Genomic DNA, 22,477 nt, shown 5'->3' on the forward strand with positions numbered 1-22,477 from the left:
AACTCTTTTCGAATGAGTAGAACTAACTTTCAGTTAATTTTGAGTTAACTTTACACTCATTTCATTTGATAAAGTTGACTGTTGAGTTTTACAGTGTAATAATTACATTAATGTTATTATTGGTGTTACCATTATTTTTGTTGTTAGGGTTAGAAATACTGCAATCTTTATTTTTTCAAGTGAGAAGATTCAAGTCTAAGATTAACTCAACTTAAAGTAACAAGTTGGCAGAAGCTTTTTTGGGTGAACTTGCAACGTTTTGCTTACAAAACTAATCTTTTTAAATTAATAAAGAAATTTTAGATTTAGGTTAAGTAAACATCTTAAATGTAGTTGTACAGACATTTTAACAGACTTTTGCCAAACCAACAAAAAAAAAAAGTAATTTTAACTTTTTTCAAGTTGGATTTTTTTTTTACAGATAATTTATTTATTAACGTGGGTAACTGTGAACAGAGTAATTCATGATAATCAATGGTTTCCTGGCAAATTAGAGTCTTACTGTAACATTTTATCAGTCCTAAAAGTACAGTATTTGAAACAGCACCTGCCTGTTGTGAATGTAAAGTGCATGTTACTGTGATGGCTTTTGAAATAAATTCAATCCAACCTGAAAACCTCTTAAAATCTCTCAAAATTATAGCTCTTGGCAATTAAATGTAATTCTCTCCAAATTTCTGTCTACACTATTCTGTGTATACCACAACAGCTACGAACAAAAGTACTTGTAAGGTAAACTTTGATAAATCAATATCATGCAAACAGCAGTCTCTTTTTATCTGAGGAGGCCAAACAAACAAAATCTAGACTTTCCACCTCAGCTGGTGGAAAAAAAAAGCTTCACTTCACAATTTCAGTCATCTCTTGGTTTCTGCAGATTAAGCCTGGCTTCTGACATTAAGATGCTTTGTACCTTCAGCCTTATCTTGGCGTTAACAGGTAGGCTCATGTCAACTTTCATTATGACGGTCTATGTTTACATTTTAAGCCCTGGGTAACAGTCATTTGACTTCTAAAATACAAACACAGTACTTGATAAATGCAGTTATTTGTTTGTTGTTTTTAGTGTGTCTTAAAGGAATAAATGAGCCCAATTTGATTTTTATTTTAAAATATATTTAATTTAATTTAATTTAAATTTACATTTTAATTTAGCTAAATTGTGTATAAACACATCACTTCAAAAAGTAGATATGAATACAATTGTGAAGTTGGGTGTATGTAAATGCAACTGAAGTCGAGATTTTTTGGCTGCAAAAAACGTAATTTTGAGAAATTAGTCTTTAAAAATATGTATTTTAAGTTGAAATCTGTAGTGATAAATAAATAAAGTTTGACAAATGAAACACTTGGGAAATATATCTTAAATGTTTTCTTTACATTACACCTATAAACCCCCCATCCCCCCAAGCAGCCTAAACATTTCATGATTGTATTTGTGCGAGGAACAATATTATTATTATATGAAATGAACCACATGAAAAAGCCTATATGAATATGTTTCATTTGTATAACACAAAATCAAAGGAATATTCTCATTGGCAAGTACTATAGGCTAGAATTTATGACACATTCTACATTTAATGAGTCAAGGAGAAAAATCCCACTGAAAACTTGTATACATTTCTGTAGAGCGGCGAATACATACCAAGAGCTACGTTTTTTGCTGGGTTTTTTTCACAAATTCACAAGAGCCTGCTGTGTCTGCTTTTTGAGATCCCAAATTTGTCTCACGAGTGCTATTCGCGCCTGCTGTTCTCGTGTAATCCACCAGAGGCCACTGTTTACTGACTATTTGACTGTCTGAATGACTGGCCGATCAACTGACCCACCCTCCTCTTTCCTTAAACCTAACCAATAGTATTTTCTAAAGCAACGATTGACCCAAGGAACAGTGTGATACCGCCCCGTAGCATTCGTTTTAAAGACAAAATGCAGCCATACGTATTTCTGACTACAATTCACGATCTCGGAACCGTATAGGGCTACATTTTTAGAATGAGCCAATGTTGGAAAAAGCAGCTCTGTTTTCTTCGGTTGTTTTGTTCGATTGTGATTATACAGAAATATATTTTTTTAAACTTTATTTTATGATCTCTTACTCTCATCTTTACCATCAAAATTGACTTAAATGTCAGCACTAATAATTACGCTTACATGGCCTTCTGTAGTCTAGTTATTTGCCTTAATAGACAATAATATAATTAAGCTGTTTAAGTAAAGTGTTTTCATGTAAGTGTTTCCTGTAATTTTGGGTAACTTTAACTGCACTTTGGCAGTTTCACATTCACTCATGAACATTTCATTCATGCCCCCGTGACAAACTGGAATATTAGACGCAAAAAAGGAGCAAGGGCTGGTGAGAGTTATGGAATTTAATAACAGACGCCGAATGGAAAGAAAAAATTTCCGCATTCACGATGTGCGTGTGTTTGTGTGTGTGTGTGTGTGTGTGTGTCTGCGGTCCTCAGAAAAAAATGGCGAAAAATCCTACATGACGGTAATAGTTTAATTGCAGTGTTTACTTCAATAATGCCACTATTATAAGCATACTCCTTGTCTTAATTCCATTTCTGTTTAGTTCATTTATTACTTTAGTTGGATTAAGGTAATCAAAAATCGCTGTTTCGAGCTTATGTATGCCTACAGTTCAAAATTCATGTTTACCTGAATAAACAGATAGTAATCACAAGTACATTTTATTCAACATCATTTATTTTTCCTCACCAATTTTCATAGTAGAAAAGTTTCTTAAGCAGTTTGTGATGCATTTTGGAAACAGGAGATGAGCCCCTCGTCTAATGCGCCACCTGGTTTGAGAAACCTGTTCTTAAAGACTTACTTTTAGTCATTATTTGGGTAGCACACATATTCTGAATGCCTTCAGCAGAATTCAAATGGGCCATTTTAATCTAGATTAATTACAAGATCACAGTTAAATTAATCTAGATTCAGCTCAACCTCAAACCCAGAAGTGTAGTTTGTGGGGGAATATGGGGGAGGTAACCCCCAATATTCAAGACTTGCAATAACAACCAAGTGTGTGCGTGTGTGTGTGTGTGTGTGTGTGTGTGTGTGTGTGTGTTAGTACACACGCGCGAGAATGAGAGAGAGCTTTGTCTGTGTGTGTGTGTAATTGGGTTAGGGTTAGAGTTAGTGTGTGCTAGTGTGTGTGTGTGTGTGTTTATACAGACAGCTTGGTATAGGCTGTCTGAACTCTGTATAGCTGGGTGGTTTCCGGTTTTGTTCTCCCTCCGCTCTTTAGCGGGATCGGGCACAGCGGGGGGCGGGGCGGGCAGCGGGACAACAAATGCTGAATGTAAGCGGGAGCGGTCGGATTCGGGCTAAAACCTGGCGTGTGCGGGCGGGAGCGGGATTCAAAATTTAGTCCCACGCAGATCTACTCTATCTGTCCATAACATACAAGGGGTGGTGCTTGCCCTAACCTAATGTACTAAACATAAGAGTAGTCCTACCTATTGCAAACTGTATGTCACGTGACCTGCTTACCAGTCCTTTAAGGCAAAAACTAAATAACAGTTTTAAGTCACCTTTGAAAGACCACATATAGTGTAACTGTGTGTGTAATATTATTATAATGAGTTTTGTGGTAAGCTGAAAAAACCATGCACCTGCCGCAACACTGATAAACCAACCTGTTGGCTATTCTGAAATTAGATGTGCAATAGTTTCCCCAGCTGTGCTTAATGTCATTCACTAATGTGTTTCCGTGCAGGACTTTGCAGATCTGCTCTGATCAGCAAGAGTCATGAAGGCGATGATCCTCTGCTGCAGTATGTGGTCAATAACTCTCTGAGAGAGCATCCAGTGCTGACCAAACTACGACTGGTGGGTGCAAAAACACCTTTAGGACATCTGTCACAATAAAAGAAGCAAATCACAATGTTGAATTAACCCTCAGGGGTCGAAGACCATGTATACGCTTTTTGAGGCATCTTCTCCTGATAACCCAGAAAAGAACTTACAGTATGTTACACTTTTAGTTATGCACAAAAAAGTTTTTATTACAAGTTTTGCAAACCTGTTTTATACCATTTTAAATATATATTTTGTGCATGCTCTATAAGTGCGCATACAGCATAATTGAGTACAACCCATTTTGAAAATTTTTGTCTATTTCTCAGTGAATAGAGGCAATGCACTTTGGTACATTTAAGCAAAACACATTTATGATCATACATTTTTTTTTTAATAATTTTTAGTCACCAAACATATTGAGCTAATGAAAAATAATACTAAATTTAAGCCAAATATTGCACACAAAAAAATTTATTTCAGCAAAATTTTTATTTTTATTTTGCTTCTCTTGATTTTTCCTCTTGTAAATTTTGTATTTAATATTTTTCTATAACATATAAATTTGGGTGTTGGACCGTTATTGAAAGTTATTTTGTTAGAAGCTATAAGCTATTGTATAGCTTCCTATTAAAATATGAACTTAAAGGACCGATTTGTGAGGGGTACTTATTTATGCTGAGCACTGTAAATTGTTTACCCAGAGTGTTTGCATGGGCATACAAACAGCAAAGTAATACAACAAGCATTTAGTTTGGGCTAGCTTTTGCAGCTGGACATTGCTTTACAATGCTCTTGATAGGTGAGTAGGGGAGTGTCTTTTGTCTATCCAGGTGTGAGTTATTCCATTGTCAATCACGCATAGAGCTAAGATGAGCTAAAACAGACTTTTAAAAATGTAACTCATTGTAAGGTTTTCTTTGAATGAGAGAACACAATAACTTTTACATAATTATGAAGTAAATATTCAAGCCTACAAGACTGGTTTTTTGTTCAGGCACATTCAGTGTGTTATTTATTTATTTTCTTAATCTTATATTAGCTACATTTTTCCTCCAAAACATACTAACCACTTATGATATTATTTTTCTAAGAAACACAATTATGTAAATCAATATTTATCACATATTATGGTAGCAAAGTTTGTGCTGAATACAAATAAAATACATGTTGGCCATGTAATAAGTAGCTGAAATAAGCACAAATGTCAGGGCATATCAAAACATCTTAGGGGCCCCAAAATCACCTCAAAAATGAACATAAGTATGCACTTGGACTCAATGGGCCCTATCATACACCCGACGCAATGTAGCGCAATAGTATTTTGCTAGTTTCAGCTTGGCGCAAGAGCGCTCATATGTGCGCCCATAGACGTTCTGGTCTAAAAAGGAAGGCGTTGTGAGGCGCACTGCTGGTGCGTTGCTATTTTGAGAAACTATAATAGATTTTCATTAGACCAAAACAAACCCGGTCTAAACTCCGGCGCAGAGTTGCGCCTTGCTTACACACTGCTTAATACGCAAAAGAGAGCAATAGGCAAATATCTTTACATATGAAAAAAATTTAAATATTAAGGATATATATAGGATATAATAAGAACAGATATAGGATATAAATATAAAGGATTAAAATATTACAAAACATATTATTTTCTAGCCTACATAAATATGAAAAATCACTGCTTTTATGTCTTCTTTATCTCGGGAGGCTTTTTTAGTTCATTCATAACAATTTGCTTTTGCATAATGTTATTATTATTAGCAGTATTATTTATTATATCCATATTTATATTTGTTTTATTAAAAACAAGCTTAGATTTGCCCACCTGTCAGGTTTTAGACCATATGGGGCACAGCATGTGTTTTAGGATATAACTCAGGTTTTTGAGCACACTTTGTTATTATTGTTCATTTATTCGTTTGCTGGAAATTAGAACTGAATTTAGAAATAGTTTTGAAACGAATATTTGCGCTTAACAAACAAAATTATTTATTTATAGACTAATTGATGTCTGTGCGTAAAGGTTTCCCTATCCAAGAGCGAATGTGAAAGTAGTTCCATTATCTCTCATTCTCATGCAGTAGATGCTCTGTTCAACAGTTTTCTGTTAAAAAAAACTTTTAACTGTTAACTGTTTGCTAGTGAAATGCTCATTTTTTCCACTTAGACTTACTTTGCGTCCTGTAAATAGCGTTTGCGCCCTGCGTTTTGCACTCTGCGCATGGACCGTCAAAATAGAGCCCAATATCTGAGTCACTACTTAAAGTGATTATTTCTGCATTATTATTATTATTATTATTGTTGTTGTTGTTGTTGTTGTTGTTGTTGTTGTTGTTGTTATTAGCACTGTAGCCATGAAGGTCCATGGTTCAAGTTATGGCTGAAAATTTTGACATTTTTATGTGGAGTTTTTATATTCTATGTTCGCATGGGTTTCCTCTGTGTGCTCCGGTTTCCCCTAGTGTCCAAAGACTTGCAGTATAGGTAAATTAAATAAACTAAATTGGCCTTAGTGTATGAGTGTGTGTGTGTGTGTGTGTGTGAATGTGAGAGTGTATGGGTGTTTCCCAGTACTGGGTTGCGGCTGGAAGGGCATCTGCTGTGTCAAACATATGCTGCAAAAGTTGGCGGTTTATTCCACTGTGGCAAACCGCTGATAAATGAGTAACTAAGACGAAGAACAATGAATCAAAGAATCCTTTTGTTATCCTCACTTCAGAGCCAAAATCACAATATGGAAAAACTAGCAAAAACTAGCTAAAATGCATGAATTTGAAGTTGCCAGCATATATGAGATATAGAAACAGATTTCAGCCACATGTCCATTATAATTATACAATTTAAAGAGGTATTACCTTAAAAATAGAATAATAAAAATATATAGCTTAACTTCATCACTTCCTTAAGAAAAGTCCTCTGACGTTCGTTTCAAGTTTGTTTCTACAGTGTTTTTCACAATAATTATTGTTTCAAAGCAGCTTTCCAAAAGGTGCACATTATTGCATTACAATCAAATTTGGAAAGGTTAAGGTTATTAGTTACCATAACTTTATTAGTTACTAATAACTTGAACTAATTAGCAAGTAACTAATAGCTTTCAACCTCAAAATTATTATATATAAACATAGTTAACCTGCAGTTATATAGTATGCTTGATGTCTATATGTACATGTTCAATGAAGTGTATTTGTGTATTAAGTGTATGTGTTGTCCTCGAAGTCTTCAATGGTTGACTTGATCTCTTCACAGGATCCTATCAATGACTCTGCACAACCTCTATAGGCCTCAGAATAGGCTTCCCTATAGGTGGAAAAAGAGAACAAAGAAAATAATTAGCATAGCTACTATTCATAATGTTTGATGAAATCAGTAGTCTTTCATTGGCTATGCATGGTATTTGTGTGTGATGTGATATGTGTGTATATTTGTTTTTGTGCGTGTTATCTGTGTATATATTAGTGTATTCTGCAATTGTAGCTGAAAAATTTGCCAAAATCTATAAAATGATGTCTTTTGCAGTCACACTAGAGATTTTTTTCATTTTAGCTTGACTGTACACTCAAACAATTATGTTTGTGGGTGGGTTGTTCACACTACTTATTTAAAATGAGATGAAGCAACACAGTTGTTGAGTTTTTTTGTGACAACTTAATTGATTTATGTTCAAAACACTTTAATTTGTAAAAATTAATAATTTGACTTAATTCCTTCATGTTGTCCACAAATTGATTGTCTGGAACCCAGAATTTTTGAAGGTGTATATTTCAGTTTCATGTGTAGTTTTACATTCTAACACTAGATGTCAGTGGAAGTAAAAATTCTGCACATCTTTTTTTTCTATGACACGTACTGTATGAACTCACTGGCCACTTTATTAGGTACACCTTACTACTGAGTTGGACCCCCTTTTGCCTTCAGAACGGCCTTAATCCTTCATGACATAAATTCAATGAGAAACTGGAAATATTCCTCAGAGATTTTGGTTTTGTCAGTTGCACATCCATGATGAAAATCTTCCATCAAATCGCAAACATGCTCTATTGGATTGAGATCTGGTGACTGTGGAGGTCATTGTAGTACAGTGGGTTCATTGTCATGTTCAAGAAACCAGTCTGAAATGATACGCACTTTATGACATGGCCTGTTATGGACATGGTCAGCAACTATACTCAGGTACTGTAGCGCTGACACGATGCTCAATTGGTACTAATCAGCTCAAACCAGTCTGGTCATACTTCTCTGACCTCTGGCATCAACAAGGCTATTGCACTCACAGAACTGCCGCCCACTGGATATTTACCCTTTTTCTGACCAATCTCTGTAAACCCTATGGTTGTGTGTGAAAATCCCAGTATATCAGCAGTTTCTGAAATACTCAGACCAGCCCGTCTGGCAGCAACAACCATGCCATGTTCAAAGTCACTTAAATCACCTTTCCTCCTCGCTCTGATGCTTTGCCATTCTGACCATCTTGTCTTCACCATGTCTGCATGCCTAAATACATTGAGTTGCTGCCATGTGTTTGGCTGATTAGAAATTTGTATTAACAAGCAGTTGGTACCTATTAAAGTGGCTGGTGAGTGAATGTAATTGAATATTTCATGAGAACTATGGAGGACACTAGATGTCAGTAGAGGTGACAATTCTGTACAATAACCCTTTTCACATGGATATTTTTTTGTATATTTAAAGAGAACTATGGAGGATGCCAGAAACGTCATGATGGTGGCATCTGAGCAGGCTCAGCTAATGGCTAATCTGGCTAAACTCATAGAAGCCAATAAAACTATTGAGATTGGTGAGTGGAAGGAGCAAAATTACAAAAAATTATGTGCTTACATTCTTTTGGCTACCTGTAAAACGCTCATTTTGTACCTCTCTTAGGTCTGTACACTGGATACAACGCCTTGAGTCTGGCTCTGGTAGTTCCTGAGAATGGACGTGTGGTGGCCTGTGAAATTAATGAGGATTATGTGAAAATAGGCAAGCCATTTTTTGCAGAGGTAAAGCAAAACGTACAAAGTTTGTAAAGCTGCATTTGGTTGCAACTGAGGTGATTTGTTTGATTCGGACACATCATTGCTTTCATCAACTGTATCTGTTAAGTTGCTCCTCAACAAACACCTACACAATTCTCAATTTCAATATTGATTGCTGCCTGTCATTGTAAGGACAGCGTCATCAGTATATAAAGCCAGCTGGGCAGATGCAGAAATGTCCATCAAGCTGATTGCTGACATGGACAGATTGGGGGATTCTACATTTGGGTGCTGATATTTGCACAAAATTAAATTGCAAAGTGCTTCATCTACATTTTGTCCATCCTATAAGTAAAAATAGGAATGTGTGCATAAATGAATAACCTAATGAAGATTATCACCTATCATAGAAGTAATATTATATGTCTATGAAAAGCAAAGAATCAAATGTTTTATTAAGTTAGAACAATTAGAACCTATAAGTGCAAATTGTCTTTGTTTTAGGCTGGAGTGGAGAATAAAATTGATATTCGTCTTAAACCTGCAGTTGAAACTTTGGGTAAAGATGAAAAACAGTACATCCTTCTTTTATTAATATAACTGTTTTATGTAGAGCTAAAGAATAACAGTGTATGTTTACAGATGAACTTCTAAGTGCTGGTGAAGCTGGAATGTATGACTTTGTGTTCATCGACGCTGACAAGAAGAATTATGAAACATACTATGAAAAATCTCTCCAGCTTGTGCGAAAGGGTGGCATTGTAGCTATTGATAATGTAAGTATGCAGTACATCCCAGGTAGTTAAGAATTCTGGCCCAGATGTGGCATAAAGCTGGCACAGCAGGCATTCATCCGGCACTGGCATACAGCATGTGGGCCAAAAATGGCCCGGGTTTGACCCGAGGTGACACCGTCTTTAAGGCGGCACACAATACTTGGGCCAAATGTAAAAGGTAGTAATTGACCCAAATGTTAATAATTGATATGTGGGCCATGTAAGTTTGGCCTATCTTGACCCCTATTTAAAATACATTTTTATTATTTTGTTAATGAAGAAAAAACTTCTACCAATCAGATCGCTTCGAGGAAAAAGCGTAATGCTTCAAGGGTTCATTAATTTCATTACAGTTGTGATGCACCAACAAACCTGGCCCAGTTCAGGCCCATTTATGGGTTATTAACTTGGCTAAGACTTGGCCCAGATATGGCCCATGTTTGGCCATGGTCTAACATTCAGACAAAGCGGCATGTGGGCCAAGCAAAAGCTGATTGTGTGGGCCAGAACTGGGCCAGAGAAATTTTGGTATGTGGGATGATAATTAGTTTGCTTCGAAACAAGCTAATTTGGGAATACATACTGTACATACTGCACATTGACACTGCACTGCTAGATTTTGAACACTGCACTTTTCAAAAGGTTGGTGTTGCTACTGATATAGTTGGAACAAAGAATTCTTTGGATGTAAACGAAAACTGCTTTGCAACATTCTTCACAATATCTTTTATATTCAACAAAAGAAAGAAATTCATAAAAGTTTAAAACCATTTAATTGTATAATTGGAAAAGACATTTTTAGATTTAGTTGAACTTTTCCTTTTAATTAAGATTAATTGTGGCATTGTCATGTTAGAAATAAGAGCAATTTATCTTCTGACTTGGTTGTTTAAGAAATAAAAAGGTACATGGTACAATAATTCAATTTAATTCACCTTTTTTTGTATAGCGCTTTTACAATGTAGATTGTGTCAAAGCAGCTTCACATAGAAGATAAAAGACATTACAGGGCATCACGGTGGCGCAGTGGGTAGCACGATTGCCTCACAGCAAGAATGTCGCTGGTTCGAGCCTCAGCTAGGTCAGTTGGCACAGTTGGTAGAGTTTGCAGGTTCTTCTCGTGTTTGCTTGGGTTTCCTCCGGGTGCTCCGCTTTCCCCCACAAGTCCAAAGACATGCACTATAGGTAAATTGTTTAAGCTAAATTGTCCGTAGTGTATGTGTGTGAATGAGTGTGTATGGATGTTTTCCAGTAATTGGTTGCAGCTGGAAGGGCATCTACTGCATATAAACAGGCTGGATAAGTTGACAGTTCATTCCACTGTGGCGACCCCAGATTAATAAAGGAACTAAGCTGAAAAGAAAATGAATGAATGAATGAATGAATGAATACTACATTAGATTGGGTTAAAAGAAATGTTAGACTTTAGGTTCTTGTTGTATCTGTTTTACACACTATTTGGCCATAAAGACCATAACTAAAATGAATTACCATTAATAATCCAAAAACAAAGGTTTCCAGGTAAGCACACACACACACACACACACACACACAGTAATACTGGTAAATATCCACAAAATTACACAAACAATAAATGTGCTGAAGTTAAAAATGCTCTGTTGGTTTATACAAAATAGGTTTAAGCAAAGGTATGGAATTGGCAAGGATGGACGGGACATGCTCCCACCAATTACTGAAATGTCCCTACCAATAATTTAATAGACTTCAAAAAGAAACAATGCTCCATCAACCTTAGTAACCTACACATGCACAAAGTCAAGTTCGCTATGAGTTCACTGTTAACTATATGAACCAAGACTGTGCAATTAATCGAAATTTGGTTTCGATTTTGGCCTCCATGATTATGAAAAACAATGATCAGAATAAAACTGTTAAATTGTGTAACACACCGCTCTAAATTTCTTCACATTCATACCTCCTCAAGCGTGATTGTAGTAAAATCTTGTAAGTTGATTTACAGCATGGTATGCAATTGTTATTTTGTATTTTTAAGTGTTTGTTTTATATTATTAAGTACTTTATTTAGTTGTGCTGTTCAGTGCATGCACTCTAGAGAAGTAGGCTTATCAGTGGTGGAAAGAGTACTGAAAAATCATTCTCAAGTAAAAGTACCATTACTTGCCTAAAAATGTAGTGCAGGTAGAGTAAAGTATCTGTTGTAAATATTACTCAAAGTATGATTAAAAAGTAGACCTTTGAAAAGTACCCAAGAGTTATGAGTATTACACTAAAAATTGGATGTATTTGCATGTAATTTGTGAATGTGTGTAAACGTAACATTCTGTAGTGCATATTAGTTATTATTCTGACATCAACCTGATTTTCATTTCCAAACAAAATACAATGTCCCCAAGATGTCAGGGTATAATGTCAATCTGGTGTCATGTTGATGTCTTGTACCTGCTGGGTGCTTAAGGCCATTTCGGTCATCATACAATTAACATCCGCCATCTTCTCATCAGTGACATGCATCTAAACAGTCTCCAGGTAATTGTGTGTAAATATTTTGGACGTCTTTTGGACACTTGTAATGCTATCAAACTGTTTGCTGCGACTATAAATCACCCATGTCTTGAGGTGGTTTATTATGATGACATTTATTTTCTATGTATGATTAAATTGGACAGGAATCACAGGACTGATTTTTCTAAGCCCCACAGACAAGAAAAAAATTGATTTATGACCGCAGGTTGAAGGAAAGTAGTGGGGTAAATGTACTGATACTGCAGGAAAAAATTTTTATCAAGGGAAAGTAAAAGTACACATTTTTTAAAACTACTTACTAAATTAAAATTTCTGAGAGAAAAAGCTAATTAATTAGTCATTTGAGTATTTGTAAGTTGTTACTTTACACCACTGAGAGCTATGTCTCTACCAATATCAAGAGCTAATGTACACCCCTGGGCTGCATGTATTGTTTTAGCATCGATATCGCAATGTGTGAAAAATAACCAATAGTCACATATCATATGACGTGCAATGTAGAGTCAGGATTGTAGTTGACCAGGTACAACCATTCAGAACACATAATTTTAGTTTAACAGTAAGTAAAAAGCAAAGTTTGCCAGCTAAGATTTTGAAGCCTCTGTAAACATTTCAAGTGAGCTTAAATCATTTTTAAAACAAATGTACCATTATTTTTGTTGCTTTAACAAAGATAACTTGTACTCAATTATTTACACAATAAAGAATATACCGTTTTATTGTGCATTTGATTCTTTTAGTTCTGTACCTGTATAGTTTAGACTCCTTCATTTGTATATTTGCTTTTATATTTCTGCTCTTAATTTGTTTAATATATTTTATGCAAATGCAAAATCATCCCAATCAATCTAAAATTATTAAGTTAATGAATTATGTTGTCTTGTGAAATATCGCAATATGAATCAAAGAAAGTGAAAATTGTTTTTTTCCAGCCCTACTTAGGATACAAACTAATTATCCATGATGAAATAAGGTTTATGCACAATATAATAGGGCCTGAACAGGTATGCCCACAAAACTTCTATTATAGGTCTAGAACATGTGTGAAGTGTCTCAAAATGTAGTGCCTTCTTTGTCCCCTATTAAGATCAAATATTATTGTCTTAACATTTCAATAAATCAAATTAAAATTGCCCATTTAATAAAAAATAGCATTTAAATTTAATCAAGCATATGTTATCTTAAATTAGCCATGTATTGTATAAAGCAAATGTTCTGTAAGTGTAAGTAAATTGGCGTTTCTCTGTTCTCCAGGTCCTGTGGGGTGGACGGGTCATTAACCCAGCTGAAGACGACCTTTCCTCACAAGCCATAGACAAACTCAACAAGAAGTTACACAAGGATGAGCGGATTGATCTTAGTATGCTCACTGTTGGAGACGGCCTGACGCTGGCCATCAAAAGATAATGTAAATCATTTGAAAATAAATAAATTCAGACAAAGGCTGATTACGCATCAGTTTTTAAACATCATTTATTTCTCTAAATAAATGTTATTATCAACAAAACTGTCTGTTAATCCCTTGTGAAAACTTAATGCAGAAAAAAATCTGTTAGACATGTTATAACCAAAGCTAAGGTATTATTTACTTGTAGTAAAACTGTGGTTATAAAATGATCCCAGACAGCACACATACGTTGGGCCCACGTCGTGCCGATTTTCAAAATTCCATCGGTGCGATGTCGCTCAGGGAGCGTTTGCTAATTGGCAAAATGTCGCCGCGACGTCGGCAAATGATCGGAAACGCTGTCCGGCCGATGTTAAGACGACGCAACCGGAAATACCGGCCGCTCCGCGGAGGCGCTGTTCTCAGGCGTTTTGCTCATACTTATGGACCACTGGCTGCAGCAGCAGCTTATTTATAATAAACACGACACACCACTCTCAATAACAGTTGAAGATTTATTAATATTTTCACAAACATACAGATAGATTAACATACTTTTATCACACATAACCATGTTTTACCACGTTTAAAACAAAACCAGCAAGTTGTACTATAACCATGGCTGAACTACTGTGCAATAAAGATTTTAAATACAAAATCCATTGCAGCATTTACATTAAGACCATAGGAATATTTAAAAGTACTTCAAAACATGTACACTAAGGGTGACTATAGTTTACTATAGTAAAAACACAAATAACTTGTGTCAGCACATGTTATAATGCTTATAATTTCTTAAATAGTGTTAAAGAAAATGCATGTTTCCAAGACTATAATCTTAAAATACAAGATAATACCAGTCATGTGTTCAGTATCCAAAAGACTTTCCTCAGGGAGTTACAATAATAAAAGAGTACACAAACACAAAATAAACAATATTTACAGTAGTAAATAAAATCATACAAATTAAAATAATTGTCTGATAAAATCTTATTAAAGTCTGTAGTCAATTTATTTTTTACAATTTTTTTATAAATGGCATTCAACAATTTGCAATCTCCTCTGAACTAATAACACATCAATAATATAAAATAACAATACTTTCTCAGAGATAACCAGTTTTTTTTAAGCAAACTCTAATGCACAACACAAAACAGATTTTGTCATTATATATATAGGAAGATATGAATGCTGTTTTTTGTATCAAAGCAAGTGTAGCAGGCTGTTGCATATATATATATATATATATATATATATATATATATATATATATATATATATATATATATATATATATAATCCCTTAATTTCTGTTTAACAGAAATATTTTTAACACATTTCTAATCACAATAGTTTTAATAACTCATTTCTAATAACTGAGTAAATAGTATTTGACTAGATATTCTTCAAGACACTTCTATACAGCCTAAAGTGACATTTAAAGGCTTAACTAGGTTAATTAACTAGGCAGGTTAGGGTAATTAGGCAAGTTATTGTATAATGATGGTTTGTTCTGTAGACAGTCAAAAAAAATTGCTTAAAGGGGCAAATAATATTGACCTTAAAATGTTTTTAAAAAAATTCTAAACTGTTTTTATTCTAGCCGAAATAAAAGAAATAAGACTTTCTCCAGAAGTTTTTATATATATATAAAACTGGTTGTAAATTGTGTACAATGTTCCAAGAAAACAGACAAAATGAAAAGAAATAACCTGTCATTTACTTTTGTTTTATCTTGTGGAAAGTTGCTTACACATAAAAGGGGATAAATAGGTGGAATAAAAAGTGTGTTGCCATCCTCGAAATTGTTCTTGTATGTTGTCTTCATCTTTAGTCTTCACAAGTGAGGCTGGCCCAAACCGGGACTGCAGTAGCCAAATCTAATCCTTGTTGTGGGAACCCTTAAATAAAGCAAGAAACCAAAAGGAGAAAGATTAGCATTGCAGCAGTTCATATTACCACAAATATATATTATTTGTTTCATGACATATAACTGGAGTATGTGTTATGCAAGTGCCTAGCTAAAATAATTAATTTAATTTTACCTTAAAGAGTATGTCTGAGCACTAATTTTCAGAAAAGCCATTTGAAAGTTAAATTCCTTGTGAAATCATAATGAATGTTTTTTTTTTTCGGTTTTTAGTATCATTGTGTTAGTATAAATCTGTATCTAAATATATGTCTAATCTTCAGATACCACATTACATGCAAATTAAACTAAGTTTCGTCAACTAAAATGTCACACTGTACACCACATTTAATATATAATAGCTAGGGCCAGGAGGAATCTGCAGATGTTTTTTTGCTATTTCTGCTGAAAATTTTGGTGGAGGTCTGCGGATTTCTGCGGAATTATTTTGGGAGTATCATAACTTAAACCTTAATATATGAAATAAAAAAAATAATATATTTAAGTTTTATTTAATGTTTAAAATGCAAATCCAATTAGATTCACTTTATTTGGTAAATAAAGCAAGTTTTTTATATAACATATCTAGTAAGACAGAAAATATTACTGTACAAACCTCATTGTACATAAATCAGACGAACATTTTAACATTAGTCAATAATATTACTGAAATTAATTAAAAAACTGAATAAATATAGATTTACACACATTTACTCAAGTAAATAAACAGAATTAATGATAGGCTAAACATCTGCGGAGTTCTGCAAAAATTCCGGGTGAGCCTAATCATAGCTTTATTTCTGCTACAAAAACAATTATATGTAGGCTATAGAGGAGGATATATAAAGAAATTATATATTCAACTCTCTAATTAAATGCACCTGATGCAGCTAATCGAGTCTTTTAGGCTTATTTGAAAACTTAAATGACGTGTTGGACCACAGTTGGACAACGCTCAGTGAGAATACTTTTTTGCACAAATTCTTTTTGTTTTAAAGAAACATGTCTGATTGCTAGCAATCATCAAAGAGCAAACTTTTTTGTTTTTCAAATAAATACTATGCTCTTAAAAATAAACTTTTCATACATCAAGAATACTATTTAAAATGTTTTATATTAAAAAAAACAGCTTGAGGAGAGAATCAGTACATTGGAATACTATTTTTTCAGAAGGATCATGTGACACTATTAATTATATACACTGTATTAAATTCACAGTATTACTGCTTGACTGTATTAATTAAATAAAGCTGACACTATCAGAAGAGAATTTACCATACCAACCTAAAAGCTATGAAACAGTAGTGTATGTTTAAGATGTTACTTACTAGTCCTATTGTACTTTGGAGAGGTTGTCTGAAAGGAGGATCCCTTCAACTCAGCAGAATTCTCAGCAGACCATCAGCGTACACCAATCTAAGAATAAAATAAGCAATTTGTTAAAAACCAAAAATATATATATTTTATATTTCCAGGTTTATAGGAAAGAAGAAAGCTAAAGCAGATTTAAAATGCAGGAAAAAAATAAAACCTATTGACAATTTAATGGCACAACATACCCCACACTAAGCACGCTCAAATGGTTAATTTACATAAATGACAACTGCTGCACATTATACCAATATTAACTGTTAAGGATTCATTCATTCATTTTCTTTTGGGCTTAGTCCCTTTATTAATCTGGGGTCGCCACAGCGGAATGAATGGCCAACTTATCCAGCATATGTTTTATGCAGCGGATGCCCTTTCAGCTGCAACCAATACACACTCGTTCACACACACTTATACACTATGGTCAATTTTAGCATACCCAATTCACCTATTTCTTTGGACTTGGGAAAACGGGAGCACCTGGAGGAAACCCACGCCAACACGGGGAGAGCATGCAAACTTCACACAGAAACACCAACTGACCCAGCCGAAGCTCGAAGCAGCGACCTTCTTGCTGTGAGGCAAACGTGCTACCCTCTGCGCCACCGTGCTCTCCTGTTAAGGAATCAGATTAATATAAATGAATTGACATGTTTATTTAGTGTCTGACACATTAAATATTGCATTTTTAAATATTGTTTCATTTTAAGATTTATTTCAGAATTAACTATAGTACCTGGATATATCGTCACATTTTCATGCACAGAAGCATTTCCAAGAACATAGAAAAACAGAATAAAGGCCAACTGAAAAAATAAAAAATAAAAAAAACTCTGACTGAATGCCTTAAGTAACTAGCTAGGAATGGGCAGGTATAAGATTCTGAAGGTATAATCTTAGATTAAAATATCACAGTTTCACAGTATTGTGATTACTGCTCTGAAATGTGTTTTTTTTATCTCTGTGTAAAAAACAGCTACTTTTTCCCCATTGAACATGATATGTTTTATTTTAAGAAACATTTTAAATATTTTGTAACAGTAAACATGCCAGGCTAAATAATAATTTAATAAAATAGTACTATCTTCATTAGACTCAAAAACACTGAGTTCTTGTGAAGGCATAATAAGCTATTTGTTTTTCAGATGTTTGCTGAATCGTGAGCTGACCAGTAGCTTTTGATGTGGAGGGTCTTTTGCTGCTGTAGATAATGTTGGACTATTTTTTTTTTGGACTATTTTTTTAAGTCTTTGATAACGCGCTAAAAACCATATACAATGCATCCGGAAAGTATTGATAGCGCTTTACTTTTTCCACATTTTTAATGTTTCAGTCTTATTGCAAAATGTATTAAATTCATTAATTTCCTCAAAATTCTACACACAATCCCCATAATGTGTTTTGACCCGATTTTAGTTAATCATTTACAAGTCAATATTGCCTATACGGATTGTAATTTTAAAAAAAATTAACATGTAAAATTGCAGTGTTAATTGCAATGCCATCAAAAATTTTAGACGCACCAGTGCAAAAAGCTAGTCTAGAGCACTTGGAATGCTGGTGTAGTTCTAGTTAAATTCAGTTCAGTTAAAACTGTATATGCAGCCGGTCTCAAGTATAGGATTTAGTATTTAACTAATCTTAGAAACTAAACATTTACGAGTCTGTATTAGCCAGCTCATGTACTACAATGTAACATACTGTATATTGCCACCTTGATACTTAAGCTTTCTTTAAAATATTTTGTGTTCAACCGATTAATTAATTCTTTCATTTAATTTTTTCAGTGCAATAGTATAGCTTACACTGGTGTATTTGTATGGACCCCCCAAAATAGCGGAGGCCACTTTCTGGCCAACCAAGTATAAACTTCTAGCCTAGCCACTGTGAACTACCTGTCTGTCCTGCTCCAGAACTCTTTGTCGGCTGCTTGTATGTCTGGATAGTCTTTTAACACTGACAAATACAGCCTCTGCACATCCTCACAACCAGGAGAACAGAATGACCTGAAAAATATAACCAACTGAAATCAGTTGAAATGTATTTGGTCTTGTGATGATGACACAAAAATAAATTATTTTTCACAAAGGATGTGCTGTTACCTATGAAACGGTCTATAATGAATGATCTTTTGATCCTGTTTCCTTGATGTCATTCACTCAGAGATGGTTTGGACATTTGATTGTATCTAAACTGTAAAGAATTTAAGTTACAAAAACATTGATAGCAGGACCATTGATCTTGTAACTCATACAAATTGTTAAGTATTGAACAAGTCTGCAACCAAACTAGTCAAGTTAATAATACTAATCTCAACTCAACTATGATTAGTTGTCTTGTTTCTGCTGCCCAGACGGTCTCTCCACCTGCTGATAAAAAAGGAAAAAGTATGGTATTTTTACAACAATGAAACTGCAAACAACTTAACTATAAGGGGGTAAGCAGTGAGCATCTTTTATTATAAGCAATTTACTGAATACTTTGTCACTGGTATTACCTAAAAACCAAACGTCCCAAGTTTGGCTCATAGCTGTCCACACATCTGCCCAGTAGCTTGTGGTAATACTGAAGACACTGATCAGCTGGTCCAACTGAGTTTGGAGTTGAACTGCAATTAGGCATCCAATACTGCAAAGAAAGAGAAACTCACTTTGGGTTAACAAATAATGTAATCCCATCCACGCATTTCAAGTAATTGTGCAGTTAATTCTCTTATTGAATTTTCTGAGAGCTTATGAATATATTTTGTCTTCCCAAAATAGCATGTACTGAAACACAATATATTATATAAATATAATTTAATAAGAGCGTGACGTGGTGGCACAATAGGTAGTGCTGTCGCCTTACAGCAAGGATGCTGACTCGAGCCTCGGCTGGATCAGCTGGCATTTCTGTGTGGAGTTTGCAAATTCTCCCTGCGTTTGCGTGGGTTTTCTCTGGGTGCTCTGGTTTTGCCTACAAGTCCAAAGACATGGGGTACAGGTGAATTGGGTAGACTAAATTGTCTGTAGTGTATGAGTGAGAATAAGCGTATATGGTTGTTTCCCAGTGATGGGTTGCAGCTGTAAGGGCATCCACTGCGTAAAACATATGCTGGATAAGTTGACAGTTCATTCCGTTGTGGTTACCCCAGATTAATAAAGGGACTAAGCAGAAAAGAAAATGAATGAATGAATTAAATAAGAGTTAAACTGATCTGTTAACATGTCTGTCAGGAGCTGATCTACCTTATAATTAATTTTTTTGCTTAATTTTTTTTAAAAGGGAAATCAATACCCACACATATACATATATATACACACATATATATATAAAATGTATATAAAAATATAATATATATAAAAAATGGTTCCAGTAGTAACGCTCCTTAAAGTTAAACTACATATTCACATTCCTCATCTGTCTACTGTTACATTATACTAATTACTGTTACATACAGTGGCCGAGAGTGCGAAAGAGAGTAATAAAACACAGACAAAGAAGACAGTTTTGTCACTTTTTCTATGCTATTTGTGAGATTGTGTATGTTGTCAAACTGATGAAAATGTTTTCTCAATTTACTTTAACATTTTTATAACTTACAGCCGTTGTTACATTTAAAAGTATTTTAAACATGGATGGACATCTAAATGCATATAGGGCACATCTCAAAACATTATTAAATTTTTCCAGATAAATCAATTTTGAATTAAAACGTATATTAATCTCTAGACTTGCATCTCCCTGATCTTTTTAAAAGAACCGCCCCTCGTTTGCTCATCACTGTTTGACAAGTGTCTGGCAGTCCGTCAAAAATATACTTACATATAAAGATGTTCATCAGCTACACGGCACTTAGGTTAAACTTTGACCTCCTTTTCAGTTGATGTGGAAAACAAAAGCAAAAGAAAGACAAAACAAAACGACATATCATGCCTGTACAAATCAAAATTTATTCATTTAGGGCTTAAATTGACTTGTTTGAGGATGAGTTAAGGTGTAAGGGATGGGTGAACGGTGTAAATATACATGTAATTCATAGCTATGATGTAAAGCTGAATTTTCAGCATCATTACTCAAGTCTTCAGCGTCACTTGATCTTTCAGAAATCTTTTTTAAAGACGTTGATTTAGTGCTTGAGGTTGAACTAATATAATGGTGATTATCAAATGGTGCTGATTTGCTGCTCAAGAAACATTTCTGATTGCTATCAATGCTAAAAACAGATGTGATGACAAATAATTTAGTGTAAACTTTTTTCTAAGATTTAATAAATCAATTAATCATAAAAAAATTAAACAAAATGAAAATAACAAATATTACTTCATTAGCAGCAAATCTGCATATTTATTAAGTTCTGAAGAATCATGTGATGTGAAATTTAACACCACTCACATGTTTCAATGTCAAAACTTTCTTAAAATAACTGCAATAAAGACAAGTAACAGATGCATAATATATAGACATGTAACATTTGCATAATGATGTGCAATGGAAATTCATATGAGTTAATCCTCTGCTTAAAGTTACTTGTCTTTTCTGCATCTCTGTGATCAGCTCCCTTCAGAAATTTAGGAATCTTGTGTTATGTTTTCTGTAGCAGGGGGTTATTCTCTCACTCCTGAAACCACAGAACACTTTTTTACTTAACATTTGTTTAAGATAACGTTACTATGAAATATCAAAACACGATTGAACTTTTGATTCACGGTCCTTTACAGTACAATGCGTATTAGACTAACGTTACATATGGAGTGCATTAAATAAAACATTGACAAAACCTCTCATCTACACATAAAGAATAAATAAAAGCCTAAACTTTAACAAACAAGTTTAACAAGAGCTAACATTAAGTAAGTTAACGTAATATTACCCCGACGCTAACGTTACCAGTGCTAATATGCTAACAGACTTTTACGAAGACTTACCACTCTTATATAACATAATATTCAACTGAATATTCATCAATTGCCAATAATAAAAGTGTGAGGAACAGTTTTATGTAGTATTTGCTTTGTTTTAGGGACTAAACTTACCTGAAAACTGTCAAAACGGCAGCTTGAGAGAAGTCGTGTTGTGTCTTTCAGGTGGTGTCGTGTCGTGTTGTAGCTTCGTTTCCCATAGCAACATCCCCTCCTCTCCAGTGTTGGAATGAGACGCGCGCGCGCACATCAAAGTCATGCAGTATTACATTTATAAACATGATCACTCCATAGACTATTTAAATAATAACCTTGTATTTTATATATTGAATTTAAAATGTATTTAGTAGTTTTATATACGCTATTATCTTTAAGACGAGCTTTATAGCCTACTAATCTGTTACAAAACAAACACTTATTTGTGCATCAGATTCACTGTCAAAAATAAATAAATATAAATGCAAGTATATATAAAACAAAGATGTCACTCTGTAAAAAGGTGTTTATTTTAATTAAACAGCCGAACATGCAGAACATACTTGATTTTTACACTGAGAAAAATGTAGGCTATTAGAAAAAGCCACAATAAAAAAAAGCAAACAGCAGTTAACACCAGAAAAAAACAACGTTTTCATTATTTAAGCATAACAACAAAACTTTTTATATTTTAATGAATTGAAATCATGTGTTGTAGGCATTTTGGTCAGTTTTACTGCATTAATGTAGACTATTTAAAGCTGGACCGACCGACGCAGTTCACATGATGCATGTCGCGTTTGTCTAATTTATTATGCACGCAAAAACTTACTTGTAAACCAAATATGTTGCCGGAT

The 22,477-nt window shown here is 34.2% G+C and overlaps 1 protein-coding gene and 1 long non-coding RNA gene across 12 annotated transcripts; one reads left to right on the forward strand and one right to left on the reverse strand.

The window, feature by feature from the left end:
• Positions 1 to 760: 760 nt before the first annotated feature.
• Positions 761 to 13,585, forward strand: comtd1a (catechol-O-methyltransferase domain containing 1a). Of its 2 annotated transcripts, NM_001163808.1 has the most exons (7): positions 761 to 939; positions 3,737 to 3,849; positions 8,509 to 8,614; positions 8,701 to 8,819; positions 9,300 to 9,354; positions 9,438 to 9,571; positions 13,331 to 13,585. In NM_001163808.1, exons 1-7 carry the CDS (start codon positions 903 to 905, stop codon positions 13,481 to 13,483), a joined length of 717 nt encoding a protein of 238 aa, NP_001157280.1. In that variant the 5' UTR covers positions 761 to 902; the 3' UTR covers positions 13,484 to 13,585. The 2 variants fall into 2 exon arrangements, with proteins under 2 accessions (NP_001157280.1, XP_087134465.1); XM_087278339.1 differs by lacking the exons at positions 9,300 to 9,354; positions 9,438 to 9,571 and having other exon boundaries at positions 848 to 939; positions 13,331 to 13,583.
• Positions 13,586 to 13,964: 379 nt separating this feature from the next.
• LOC147834175 (uncharacterized) lies at positions 13,965 to 21,829 on the reverse strand. Of its 10 annotated transcripts, none has more exons than XR_015505879.2 (11): positions 21,759 to 21,829; positions 21,253 to 21,343; positions 20,548 to 20,597; positions 19,591 to 19,698; positions 19,241 to 19,351; positions 19,066 to 19,112; positions 18,846 to 18,936; positions 18,639 to 18,766; positions 17,287 to 17,358; positions 16,701 to 16,788; positions 13,965 to 15,364 (listed from the first exon to the last, which is right to left on the reverse strand). It is a non-coding gene; the product is annotated as an uncharacterized LOC147834175 (long non-coding RNA). The 10 variants fall into 10 exon arrangements; XR_015505867.2 differs by having other exon boundaries at positions 19,241 to 19,371; XR_015505870.2 differs by having other exon boundaries at positions 19,241 to 19,371; positions 19,591 to 19,889.
• Positions 21,830 to 22,477: the final 648 nt, after the last annotated feature.

Source organism: Danio rerio, chromosome 13 (assembly GCF_052040795.2).
Source record: "Danio rerio strain M-AB ecotype USA chromosome 13, GRCz13ab, whole genome shotgun sequence".
Lineage (NCBI taxonomy): Eukaryota > Metazoa > Chordata > Actinopteri > Cypriniformes > Danionidae > Danio > Danio rerio.